This window comes from Nothobranchius furzeri, chromosome 9, assembly GCF_043380555.1.
Source record: "Nothobranchius furzeri strain GRZ-AD chromosome 9, NfurGRZ-RIMD1, whole genome shotgun sequence".
NCBI classification, from domain to species: Eukaryota; Metazoa; Chordata; class Actinopteri; order Cyprinodontiformes; family Nothobranchiidae; genus Nothobranchius; species Nothobranchius furzeri.
Window position 1 is genome coordinate 34,204,333 of NC_091749.1, and position 12,782 is coordinate 34,217,114.

Here is a 12,782-nt window from a genome sequence, read left to right on the forward strand (position 1 = left end):
TTAAAAACAAGAGCACACAGGACACATTGCAACAGTTTAATGTTTCATTACTCCACTGTCAACTGAAATGTCAGTTTTCAAGAGCAACATGTCAAAAAAAGCACAAATTTACATTTTTGTACTTTTAAAAAGTCACAATAACAAAAGGCCAGAAGAAACTTGACATACATGAATATTTGCTCCATGATGAGTTAATATTTAGCCTCAGGATCATTCAAATATGTTTAAATAGACTAAACTAAATCATTGCATACGTGTAGAAGAGAGAGGAACATCCTGCATATGATGAGATCACTTAATGTGTGAAGTTTTGTCATCTTATGCAGGATGTTCCAAAATGTTCCATCTGAGATTTTTAAAACACACAAAAAGAAGCTGCTCAGTTCTGAAAGTTTTCCTCTGTTTATTTTTTAGAGGAAATCTGCAAGCTTTGTTTAGGGCAGACGTGCAGCATCTTACACACACACACACACAAGGTGCCGGTGTCTGCATCGAAACTGTGTAGCCGTAATTTCATTTTGCTCGTGCGTCCCTTAAGGGGACATCCAGGCGAGTTTGAAATTAACAAACTGGCAGTAACAAGTGTGCCCTCGTTCAAGGACGCCAATCTGACAAGGGCACTCCTAAAGCATTCACAGTCACATCCACAGCTATCGTCAGCCACGAGAGGGAGGGAGAGGCTGTGAAAAGTGAGTGTGTGGAGTGATTGTAAGGGACAGTATGGCCCAGAGCTACACACACACAGATACAGGCTTTTATTAAACTCATAAATCACAATGACGACAGACGCCGTCTCAGAGAGGAGAGCGTCTGAGCAGGAAGGTTAGTGAAATAAAAGCGTGTAGAAGACCACACACACACACACACACACTGTTATGGCGCTCAAAACAAAAATGTTGCACTTAAGCAAAAAAAAAAAAAAATCCTAAGACACCACATCCTAAAACTCAACTTAGTTTGGGTTTAAAGTAATGCTTTCTGTGAAGCAATTGAAGTTGTTGTCAACTGAAACAGTGTTTTGTGAGAAATTCACCAAAACTGTACAAAATGTAAACAGATGAACGTGAGGGTCTGGTGAGGAACGGAAACACATGCAATAGTGAACTCTGCTGTTAAAACTGCACAAACAACTTTAAAAGTGATTAAAGTACCTGTGAATATTATTACTGCAGCATTACTTCAACACACAAAGTTAAACAAGAACATGCCAGAAAGCTTAAATAAACAGATTTGTGGTGTTTTTTTATATATACTTCATGAATATCTGGCTGTAATTATTAAAGATCACATTCATATTTAGACGACAGATAAAACAGGCAGCACACAAACCAACAATGTGCTAAAATACACTTTTTTATCTAAAATAAACACAGCAAATTACTGTAATATTAGTGCAAAAACTGATGCATTTAGGTCCAATATGTGATTACATTAACATCCAATAAACATGGCTGAATAAACACAACATAACACACATCAGTGCATCCTGATCAGGATTTTGTCTTCTCCATATATGTTCACTATTAGTGTATAAAACTGTACAAACGTCTTTAGTTATGTTTGTTTACAGAAGCAGAAAATGATGCCACCCAGCTTTCGGACAAGACCATTTCTGACTTCTGTTTCAGGATTAGTTTTTTCTAGGTGTAGTTCAGTTTAAGTTGAATCCTTCTGTACCGTTACGGTGAAGTGTTTGGTAGTATTTGAAGCAGCTCCAGCTCAAGTCCATCATGTGTCTACACAGTGATCCCCATCTTCACAATCTTACGGTCACGATGCTTTTCGGTCAAATCAAAGCTAAATAAGGCACATCAACAGCCGTCCGACGGGAGACCATACACACCAAATCCAGTTTCAGAAGGACTAAAGTGAAGTAGTGTTTGGCTACATTCTTCTATTAAGTAAAAGTGACAAAAATTAAACTAACTTTTAGTGTGATCTTTCACAGGCATCACTACAGGAGGGGTATGCAGGGACATGATGGGAGTAAACATGCCAAAGAAAACATTTTTAAATATGTGCAAAAAAATGTACAGATCTGAAGCCATTGTTTGTTTAAATGTTATTTTTTTAAAGATGCAATCCAGACGTTTTTCCCTTTTCAGGAATTAATCAGGTTTTTTTTTTTAGAAATCCATGAGGTGATGGTCCTAACCTGTACTAAGCTTGTCCTCCATCCTGTAGAGCCCCATGCAATTTGAATTGAACGCTGCTGAGCATTAGCCAATAGCGTTAGACAAATATGCTTACATACCAATGTCAGTCACATAGCGTGTGCCCATGTCTGAGGAGGCACCAAGACTGATGGTGACATACTGTATGTTCTGGACAAGCCTTTCCACTGGATGTGTGTTATCCACAGGAAGCATTTCAGACAAGTGCATCAAAAGCATCAAAAGCCTTCACAGCTGGGCCCGCGAGGTGACAAAAATCATGGGAAAATTGCAACACCATGCGTGATTTCGGCAGTTAACACGATTACAAACGAGGAGAAACATTGCAGCATGTATGCAAAAAGGTCTGTGGTATATTATCTGTTCCGTTTACCTTGGCAACATAGGTTTCACAGCAAATGGCGTCATCTTTTTACTAGTTAAGCAACTGGAAATCTGCAGATGACTTTATTTGTGAACATTTCCAAATATTGAACACTGCTTTCGTGTTTGACTTCCTGCCTGGCCCCAGTTACACGGTGGACTTTGACGCTGTCATGTGCAGCACATAAATACATCATCTGGGATTCTTCAAAACATAACACCCTCACTGGTGGAAACGTACCCATCGACTACACCAGCAGCTAGCTGTTGCGTACTATGTTGCTGACATTTCATGAATGCTTACGTGTCCGATGGAAAAGTCCGACAAGTTTTGAATTTAAAAAATAAATAAATAAATTATAGTGCATCCTGATCAGGATTTTGTCTTCTCCATATATGTTCACTGTTAGTGTATAAAACTGTACAAACGTCTTTAGTTATGTTTGTTTACAGAAGCAGAAAATGATGCCACCCAGCTTGATATATATATATATATATATATATATATATATATATATATATATATGAAGAGCATGTGAGACTAATAATTGTAAAATAAAGTGTTTCAGTTCTTTTGTCCAACTAGAAATGTGTGTTTACGAATGAGATGCATTGCTTTTGGCTGTAAATATGTAAGTGGGAAGAATGGTTTAAGTACATTTTTCAGCCTCTAAATTGGTGGGGGATCCTGGGGAGGGGCATGAGACCGCACCCCACCCACTTTGCTCAGAGATCCCCCGACAGACGCCAGTTGGGATACCCTGACAACACACCCATCTCCCACCCTCGGTTGTTGACGTTGCTGCCTCTATAAACCGTCCAAAATTGCAAACAATCTGTCCATCTGTTTTCTGTCAATGTTTGGTTTAGGAATTATGTGTCTAAAATGAGCCATTTTAAAAAGTCCCCTTTTGTGACATCATAAGTGGGGAAATTAGAATGGAACCGCATCTCACCTGGAGAAGAGCAGCAGCTGCTACTGGAGGAGCAGTGGCTCTACTCTGAGCCCCTCCCCTATACCAGAGTTTCTCAGCTGTAGTAACCAATCAGAAGGTGGGTGGGCGTGGCCAGAAACTGCTTGTGTTAAAGTGGCAGAGCCCTTAAATGGCTCTTCTGTCAAGAATAAAACCACTGAAATTACTTTAGTGCAGAGAACACCTGTAGCTGTTGAAGAACTTCATAAAGACATTTGTTTATAGGCCTATTAGCACTTATGTCCCCTTTAAATGAGGAATTAACAGATAATCTGACAGTTTGAGTGTTTCTGCAGGACAACATCAATACAAACCTTAATGTGGACACCTGGGTTAGAACTCCAGCTGCATACCACCGAGCAATCATTGTGTGAACCACCTGACTGATGACTTTATTGCGTTCCCGACCTACATATAAAAATAAAACCTTGTCAGTTGGCCTTTTACTGTCATGTCCTCAACAATATTTTGGGATTCCAGTAGCTGCCAACCTACTGGCAAAGGGAATGTGTTTAAGGTAAATTAGTTAATTTTTTTTACAAAAAAAAAAAAAAAAAAAAAACGAGCTGTTTTGGTCTGACCCTGCAGAAAAATCAGGTTGTCATCTGGATCTTTAAACTGACGCATCAATTTCAGGATCTTGCTATTTTAAATTTAAATTATCCTTACTCTAGATTTGTTTTCTTTAACTTTAGATTATAAGCGCTTTAATTTTGCAAATTTGTGCAACTGTTGCCTCAATCTAAACATCCCACTCCAACTCAATGTTTCTGATGTTTTTCTTTTCCTATGTCTGGATTTTTCATGTGTTCATGCTAATCTGTGACCTAACAAAACACACACTGTACACCAACAAACTGGCCTGTTTCCATGGTAACGGTTTCGGAGGTTGTTGCATAAGTGGTGAGAAAACATGAGTAGAAATTAGCCTGAAACTTAAAAAGTGCTAACAGACTGAGATATGTGAAGCTCCAGTTAAATCCCTGTTGACTTTAAAAATAAAGCCTGTAAAGATTAAAAAGAAGTGTTTTTGCTCAGATTGAGATGTCCTACTGTTAGTGTTGAGATCTTATACCTTCTTCATCTACTGACCGGCATGCACTCAAACCAAGTCTCAACCAGACAAATTAAACTGTCTGTGATCAAAACAAGAGCCGCTCTCACAGGCTGCTGTCCTGATTCAAAGACTCGGACGCCTGCTTCCTGTTTCTGGGCGAGGTAGAAGCAGCAACTTTGGTTGGTGAGGGTGAGGCATTTGAAGAGGAGTCGCTGCCCCCACCTTCTGATCCGGAGGGGACGGAGGTGAGATTTGGAACTGGAGGAGCTCTCTTCCTTCCTAGAAAGCCTCCTTCTAGCACTCCCCTCTTCCTCACACCTCCCTCAGCCTTGGCTCCGTCTCCCCCAACGCTGTCCCCTTCCTCTGAGTGAGGATGCACTTTTCGCCTGACGTCTCCTGCTGGAACTGGGCTCCCAGGAGGCTGCGATGGTGATTCTTGACCCGGTTCTGCTTTTGCCAGTGAGCTGCTGCCAGCAGTGGCATTAGAGCGGTAAGCCCAGAGCTCCATGACAGAGCTCCTCCTCTCGCCATCCTCAGGTCCAAAGTCACACAGTGAGTGGCGAGCATCAGAAGCCTGATGGCTGGATGTCTGACCTGTGTTGTCCAGGGCTCCCCGGCTCAGGCTCAAGTTCTGGAAGTCTCTGTGGAAACACAACTGGGATCAGAACCAGCTTTTTTTAACCGACAGATAAACTGCTGAGGTTACTCCACCTGTAGCTGTTGAAGGACTCTGTTCGACGAGCGCGGGCCAGCAGGGGGCTCTCTCTGTAGGGCCGCACCGCTCCGTAGGTGGGCTGGTTTTCGGGAATGGGCTCCTGGGCCTGTAGCTGCAGACTGAGAGAGGAGGCGTCAGACAGGTGGGACATGACGTCAGAACCAACCAGTCGATAGCAAGTGCGTGATTCTAACCTGGAGCAGGACTCTCTGAGGCGTGTGTGGTGCAGCACAGACGGGGCGGGGCTAATGTTTGGTGTTGCACAGCGTGAAGTGCTCAGGTCACACTGGTCCAGCAGCTGTAGCAGCTCCTCCTCTGTTGGTCCACCTACATCTGTCAACACACAACACAAGTTCAATCGTCCAAATAAACAAGGTTTCATGCGTTAAAACCAGGGATGTCTTGATCAGGTTTTTTTTTTTTTTTGCCCTCGAGTTTGAGACATTTGATTTTGAGCAGCTACCGATACCAAGTCCCAATCTGATACTTCTATAATACATAAAAAAAGGCAAAAAAACTGGATGTTCCTTACTTTTTATTAACTGTCTTCTAACATTTAACAACTCTGTTAACAGAGCACTTCTGTGATGTAGCTTGAATGATCAAGTAATCCTAAATTCTTCACTTTTTGACTTTAGTGCAACAGCAAATATGAAAAAGCAGAATATAAAAATAAATAGCGCCTCAACTCAAAATACCTGGCAGGGTGTCTACTCCGCCTTGGCCCCCCCAAACGCCTTGAACCGGCCCTGGGTGTGAGACTTAAGTTTTGAAGAATTTTATCAAATATATAAATATTATATGTTTATAAATTATAGTTTTATAATGGTAAAAATGTGTAGTGGAATAAATCTGAGTACATTTTCATTTTGAACCACTTTGTTTTGTTTTCTTGTTTATTTGACTCGTCTCCTGTCCTGCATCTCCTCTCTGTCCTCCACAAAAACTGCTGTCAGGCTTCCTCCTTTTCCACCTCATGAGCTGTTTTTGAACTAAGCACATCGAAGGGATCTACTGACAGCAAAAATAGCAGAGTGCACGCCGCGCGGCCGTGCCAGTGAGGTGAAGTCACCGGAGCACGGGTGATGAGCTCCGCAGCAGTGAAGTGCATCAGACACGAATAAAAGACCAAGTACCAGAGAATATAAGTGGACATGAATGATCGTGTGTTAATTATAGTTTTTGAGTGGTGCCACTTTGAGATTATTAGTGTGGCAGGACGCAGCTGCCTGAGTCTGAACCCTGTATTCAATCTTGATCAGGAAATAACACCTGATTCCGATCGAGACTGATTTCCGATCACGTGATCGGATCCGGTCCTTCCTAGTTATAACGGCTTGCACACGCAGGAAGTTCTCTCCCAGTTTCTCCTCCCACTCATCTTTCCTTACCTTCTTTCTTCCTCTCCTCTCCTTTGTTTGCTGTGTCCATCGCAGTTGTGAGGTCCCACATTTGTATGCTGCCATTGCCGTGACCGGTGAACAAATACCGCCGTGGTCGGGACCCCATTCGGCTGGAACCCTCACACTCGCGAACCATGAAGCAGGAGATGGTGGTTCCGTCCACCGACTGCACCTCACAGATCCTGAGACACAGAAAAAGTGACAGTGTAGCATGTAAATAGAAGAGCATCAATCAAGAAAAGGTTTAAGGAGGATGCTGCACCTTTTTCCAGTTGAAGAGAGTCTCACAAACAGTTTGTTGGTGATGGGGATGACCTTCTGGATGAATACCTGTTGATCGTCTCTTTCTCCAAACGGACCTGAGGCCAAGAATCATTTTTAGACACTTAAGGAAACAGATATTCTCTCAGCCCTATTCACACTTCTTAAGTTATTAATGCCTTCTAAGGTCCTACGACCCCCCCCCCCCCCCCCCCCCCCCCAAGGCGCTTTACAACAAATAGTCATTCACATGCTGGTGATGATGAGCTACATTGTAGCCACAACTGCCCTACTGCACACTGATGGAAGCTAGGCTGCCATACACAGGTGCCACCGGTCCCTCCGACCACCCCCAGCATGAGTCAGCATGAGTCAGCATCGTTACTCAGACTGGTCCGTTCTCCTCTTTCCACTCCTACCGATATCATTCCCAGAGCAGTAGCTCCCGTGGCTTTCTGTTTCCTCCAGGGAAAGAATCTTGAAGGAAGCCAGAGGTGTGGAGCCGGGCTGCGTGGAGATCATCCCTCGGAACCGCGTCACCGTCCACGTTCGGACGTGGTTGTTGTCCGCACACACTAACACAAAAACGAAAACACAAACTTGAATTTCAAATGCATCAAGTGAAAGCAAACTGATGTTAACAGCCCCGCTGCGGCCTCCTCACCTGAAACCAGGTGTTTCTCAGACAGCATGATCTTTGTCACTGGGCTCCTGTGCACGGTGAACGTCTGAAAGAGCTGAGGACCCGACCCCACCGTCTCTGGGTGCTGTACGATCACCCTCACTGCACCGCTGCTGGTCCCGTAGGCGATCTCTATCCAGTTCCCACTCACACCTGACAGCAGACAAAGGGAAAAGGACAAATGCACTAGAATATTTATTAAAATGACTATTTGGGAAAAGTTTGTCTTATTCTGCACAAGAACCAGAAGAACAAAAGCACCAGGCCAGGACTGCCTACCCAAAAATGTCTTGTTTTGATTTTTACTGGAGTACTTACTGGTTTTAGGTGTGAGGTACACAGACAGAGCAGTAATGGCATCGTTGGAGGGATCGTGATAAAGCTCCGTCACTAAAAGGTCATTGTCCTTCATCCTCAGTGGGAACTTTTGCATGTCTGGGAAAAAAAACGAATGTTTCATGAGATCAAACCTGCAATTGGAGCTGGTAGCTAGACTTATGTTGACTTTATTAAAAATATTCAGATACTGGGTGAACAGTCTGTGGCAGCATCTTATGTTTTAAAAGAACTTCCATTTAACTTCACCAGCATTTAGAAAGTGAGTGGTTCCAGTGTGTGTGTGTGTGTGTGTGTGTGTGTGTGTGTGTGTACCTATGTAATAGATGGAACCATTGTTGCAGCCCAGCAGCAGGAAGGACCCTGCTGTGTCACAGCTCGTGATGGGAACCACATCTTGAACCTGACGACCGTTAAAAGTAACAATTTGATGTCATAAACATAAAAGTTCATGTCAGTAAATCCAAACTCTTGCGCGGTCTCCGACTGAAACCGATCAAGCTCCAAACAATGTGGGACAGCGGGTAGACTTCCTGCTTCTCTCCCAGTCGAGTCTCAGCACATCCTACCTGCCAGTGTTGTGTGACTGCGTTCCACACGCCGACCTTTCCCGTGTGACTTGTCGCTACCAGCTGGCTTCCAATAAAGAACAGGTCGTCGACAGGTACGCCGAGATTGAAAACACCTGATCAGAGAGGGCAGAAAGTGACGAGTTAGTGGCGAGTTTCTGCAGGAACCTGAGAAAGAGTCAAAGTCTGCAGGAGGTCAGAGGAGACCCGAGTTAGAAACGGTCGAGAAAGAAAAAAAAAAGATGAAATATCTGTCACATTTCTTCCCACCTATTTCATTACCACTGCCTCCATCTTGGATGCTCCAGAGGATGATTCTGTGTTCAGAGGCAGCAGCCACCATCTTGTCTTTGTCTCCGTGTGGTCCACCTACCACCTTTGCATTTAGCGCAATGCGTTCGATGGTCCAGTCGAGGTAGGGTGAGGAAAACACCTGCTGCCACCCAGATGATTCTTTTATCCTGGGGAGGGAGCACAAATATTCATCCAGCTTTTACATTTCTACATCCATAAAACAAGACCAGACATAATATTAAAGGATCCAGGCTGTAATTTGGGACGTGGCTTGACTTTACATGAGTGTGTAAGAGGAAATCAATAAAGCAGCTGTACACTATCCCTTATCTTTATTTCTATTGCAGAGCTAGTTACATTTACATAAACATACGACAGGATTTAATCAGAAATATGAGATGCAGAAGGCGCCCCATGATGAATAATTAACTCTCCTCCCCTGCATAACTCAAGTGGTGGTACCTGTAGCAGATGACAAAGTGTGCATAAGCTGCTACAATCCAGTTGTGATGTCCTGCTACTATCAGCACCTTCCTGGGGTCAACAATGGGACCTACACACAAAAACAAAACACATAATCTAAAATTAGAAAGTTTTCTTTCCTCAAACTACAAGAATTTCAGGTCAGATTAGGAGCAGCGCCGATGCATACTCATATTCTCTAAAGTGTGTGTTGCACAAGCATGAAAACGTTAGACTGACAGATCAGTGTACAGATGTGTCGAAATAAGAATGAGTTTAAATTTCTGCTTCAAATCTTGACTGTATTCCAGTTTTTCGTACCTAGTTTCGAGGTGGCACCTGTGCCAGCAGAGTCAGATAAAGAAGGATGAGGAAGGGGACCGACACGAGGAAAGCCCTCTGCTCCACTTGGACCGGGTCGCTGGTCAGAAGCTGCTAAAGCAGGGCTCGACTTCCGAGGAGGGATGGCTGATGAGCAAATAAATACTTAATTTTGCTCCCATATTGCTTTTCCTGGTTATATGTGCGTGTTTTGTTTTTCAGTTAAGCTTCATTCCCTCACCCGGGGGTGGAAGGTAACCATGGAAGAGGACGCTGCCACACGAAGAGCGATCCAGTTCCTCACACAGCAGCAGGCGTCGTACTGCACATGGTTTTAAACAAAAGCACACACTAAATATTTATTTAATTTCTTTATTTTTACTTATTCTTGCACTGAATTCTGTAAAATGTACGCATGATTACATTTTAATGACTTGGTCAGCTTTTTTATGAAGCTAATTCCTACACAAGTAGGCAGACAATGCAGGGAAGTTGGAAACAGGAAGTAAGACAACATCTACATGGAAGTGACATGAAAATATATACACCTGTTGATGCTGTAGATGTTGCATTTATGCTCATACCAAAACATAAACAGGTTTCTGTATTACTAATTATATTTTATGCTGCAAACAAACTCTGCTGGGCAGCTCACCTAAGGGAGTTATCCCATAGAACTCTGCTTCGTGTCTCAGGACGCTGATGTTCACACCTCTGCAAGGATTTTTAAAAAGCACAGAAAATGTATTTTAACAATTATCTGATCATTTATAGACACAACTTCCACATAAAAGAGCCAAGAATATTGATTCTTACCGCAAGTCCAGTTCTTTGGTTCGTAGGAAATTGAGGATTGGTGCAAACGCTGTAGGATCTCTGTCAATAAATATCTGAAAGTAAGAAGTTTAGAACTTTAATTATGGGAATTAACTAAAAATGGGAATTAGTTATCTGTAATGTACAGATCTAAAAATTTATTAGCAGATGACCTCCAAAGAGACTTGTTTAATAACCAATTTTGGTGTAAAATAATGAAGTAAAAGTTGTTTATTTATTACACAAATCGTCTCAAATTGATACATGAAAAAATATAATGTCACATTTATGTGAAGGTTCTCAGTCATCCAGGTCAAATATGGTTCAAATGAAGGCAACTGGGCTTCTTTGGTTTCTTCAAGGCGTTTCACTTCTCATCCGAGGAGCTTTGTCAGTTCTGACAGGAATAGAACGTTAAGCTGTAGATGTCTATTGCTCGTCTATAGACAGCTACAGTTTACATGCTTGACCCTCCCATATTCCAGTCAGAACTGACAAAGCTCCTCGGATGAGAAGCGAAACACCTTGAAGAAACCAAAGAAGTCTAATGTTATATTTGTAATTTATTTTTTTACATTAAAAAATCTTACATTTTGAAAAATAGACCAAATCTCTGAGCATGTACACTGGAATCTTGATTTTTGAGTTGATGGTTGTGTTCTGCACACTAAAAAGTATCGAAGGTTACTCACAGCTCCAGTTTCATCCCGAAGAGTGGATATCCTTCCGCTCAGTAAACTGCAAAAGAACACACACACAGTTCTCCAGTTAACCCAAACCGTTCTCTGTTTCCACATATCCGTGGCCTAAACACTACCTACATTTGTCTCAATGCTGATGTCGCCAAATTCTGGTCTGTTTGGTAGTGACCACCATGCTTGTTCAAGATCAAATTTAAAATGCTGACTAGAAACTGAGGACAGCTGGTAGTAAGGCCTGACACACAAGCAGGCAGCGAGCCAAGCATTCACACCACCCATCAGCTGTTGTCTGATCTCAGCCCAGTGTTTGAGTTAACACGATCAGCTGTCTTATGGGTTACCCTGTACTAAGGAGCTATAACATCACCGATTACTTTTAACTAACCTTGAGAAGAAGGAGTCAGGGATCCACATCAGAGTCTGTCTGGAGGTACTGAACCTATCATAAAAACCAACAACAGCATCATTATAAATAACATCGGTTATGATAAATGCCAGATCACAAATTGCCAATATTTATGACCAGAAAGGTCAGAGGGCAGTAGCTTATATAATAAATAATGCCTTTTATTTTGAAAAACTGGTACACTGTGTACAATCTAAATTACTGATGTGTATCAAAGCTGTAGTAATATATTTTTTTTATCTATACTAGATCATCTAAAAATTACCATGCACCTAATTAGGCAAAGCTAATTTACAATAAATAAATAAAGGACCATCTTAGATCCTCCAGAAGATGCTTACCTTGTACCACCGACATTTAGCTGGATGATCTCTCCCATCCCGGGTGAACTACTGTCACTACTGGAGGCCATGATCTGTTTTTATGACAAATATATTATTTTGCTACAGCCTCTCAGCCACAAAGGCTAGCCTGCTAGCGCTCCGCTCTCGGCTCCGCTGATGCCCCCGACTCCCCAGCTTCTACCTCGTCCCACCTTCCATAAAACACCCACTAATACCCATCGCTGTCGACTGCGCAAGCCGCAACAGAAAGACCCCGCATCGTAGGCGCAAATGCGGGGCTCTTTTTCATCGAAAAGGCAGACACATGAGCATTCTCTGATGTTCAATCGAGCTGGTTTGCATCGCTGCCCTGCGCGAACTCGTTTGATACCCGGTTGCGCAGAATTTTAGCAACGTGAAACAGCTGTCCGAGCTGTCTGCAGCGAAGCCAAGATAGTTCCCCTCCAAAAACTTGCAGCTTCGCTCTAACGTGCAGCATTGAACGCTAAACTTATCTTTTGGGGTTGCGTTTTTATTATTGTCATCTGTATTTTTACATTTGATGACAGTAATTGTTTGCGTTGTGATTTTAATACATCACTTATTTAGTTGTTTAAGCTTTTTCCAAACCCTTACATCCGAACTTACATAGAGATGATCTATCTTGAACCTTGCTGACCCGTTAGCTGTTTCTAGATATGATGACAAAACAGCACGGTCGTTAATTTGGTTGTGGTTTTAATGTTAAACATAAAACAACATTCAGTTGCATTTTGTTTAAACTGCATCACGTTAGCGTGTAAGCTAATACAGAAAGCTAACTTCTTAACTGGAGGAGAGCAGCTAGGTACGTGGTGTACCCTAGCAAAACTGCGTTTTCTGTGCGCAAGCAGCGCTGCTCTACGGCCTGTTGTGCCGTAAAATG

At 42.5% G+C, this 12,782-nt stretch overlaps 1 protein-coding gene across 2 annotated transcripts; it reads right to left on the bottom strand.

Annotated features, from left to right (window-relative positions):
• Positions 1-22: 22 nt before the first annotated feature.
• kctd3 (potassium channel tetramerization domain containing 3) lies at positions 23-12,536 on the bottom strand. Of its 2 annotated transcripts, none has more exons than XM_015952789.3 (19): positions 11,876-12,536; positions 11,514-11,567; positions 11,120-11,165; positions 10,428-10,501; positions 10,267-10,325; positions 9,853-9,933; positions 9,612-9,758; positions 9,291-9,381; positions 8,805-8,995; positions 8,535-8,650; positions 8,281-8,368; positions 7,948-8,064; positions 7,612-7,815; positions 7,367-7,522; positions 6,949-7,045; positions 6,675-6,868; positions 5,478-5,616; positions 5,280-5,402; positions 23-5,209 (listed from the first exon to the last, which is right to left on the bottom strand). In XM_015952789.3, the coding sequence occupies exons 1-19, from the start codon at positions 11,944-11,946 to the stop codon at positions 4,672-4,674; spliced, it is 2,586 nt and encodes an 861-aa protein (XP_015808275.3). In that variant the 5' UTR covers positions 11,947-12,536; the 3' UTR covers positions 23-4,671. The 2 variants fall into 2 exon arrangements, with proteins under 2 accessions (XP_015808275.3, XP_015808276.3); XM_015952790.3 differs by having other exon boundaries at positions 7,612-7,782; positions 11,876-12,530.
• Between the last annotated feature and the right edge of the window lie 246 nt (positions 12,537-12,782).

Excerpts from the sequence above, each read along its gene's own strand:
- kctd3 (XM_015952789.3), bottom strand. The coding sequence starts at position 11,946 with ATGGCCTCCAGTAGTGACAGTAGTTCACCCGGGATGGGAGAGATCATC. Across the intron at positions 6,869-6,948 it reads CTCTCTTCAACTGGAAAAAG|GATCTGTGAGGTGCAGTCGG; the intron begins GTGCAGCATCCT and ends TCTGTGTCTCAG. Across the intron at positions 5,403-5,477 it reads CTCAGAGAGTCCTGCTCCAG|TCTGCAGCTACAGGCCCAGG; the intron begins GTTAGAATCACG and ends CTCCTCTCTCAG.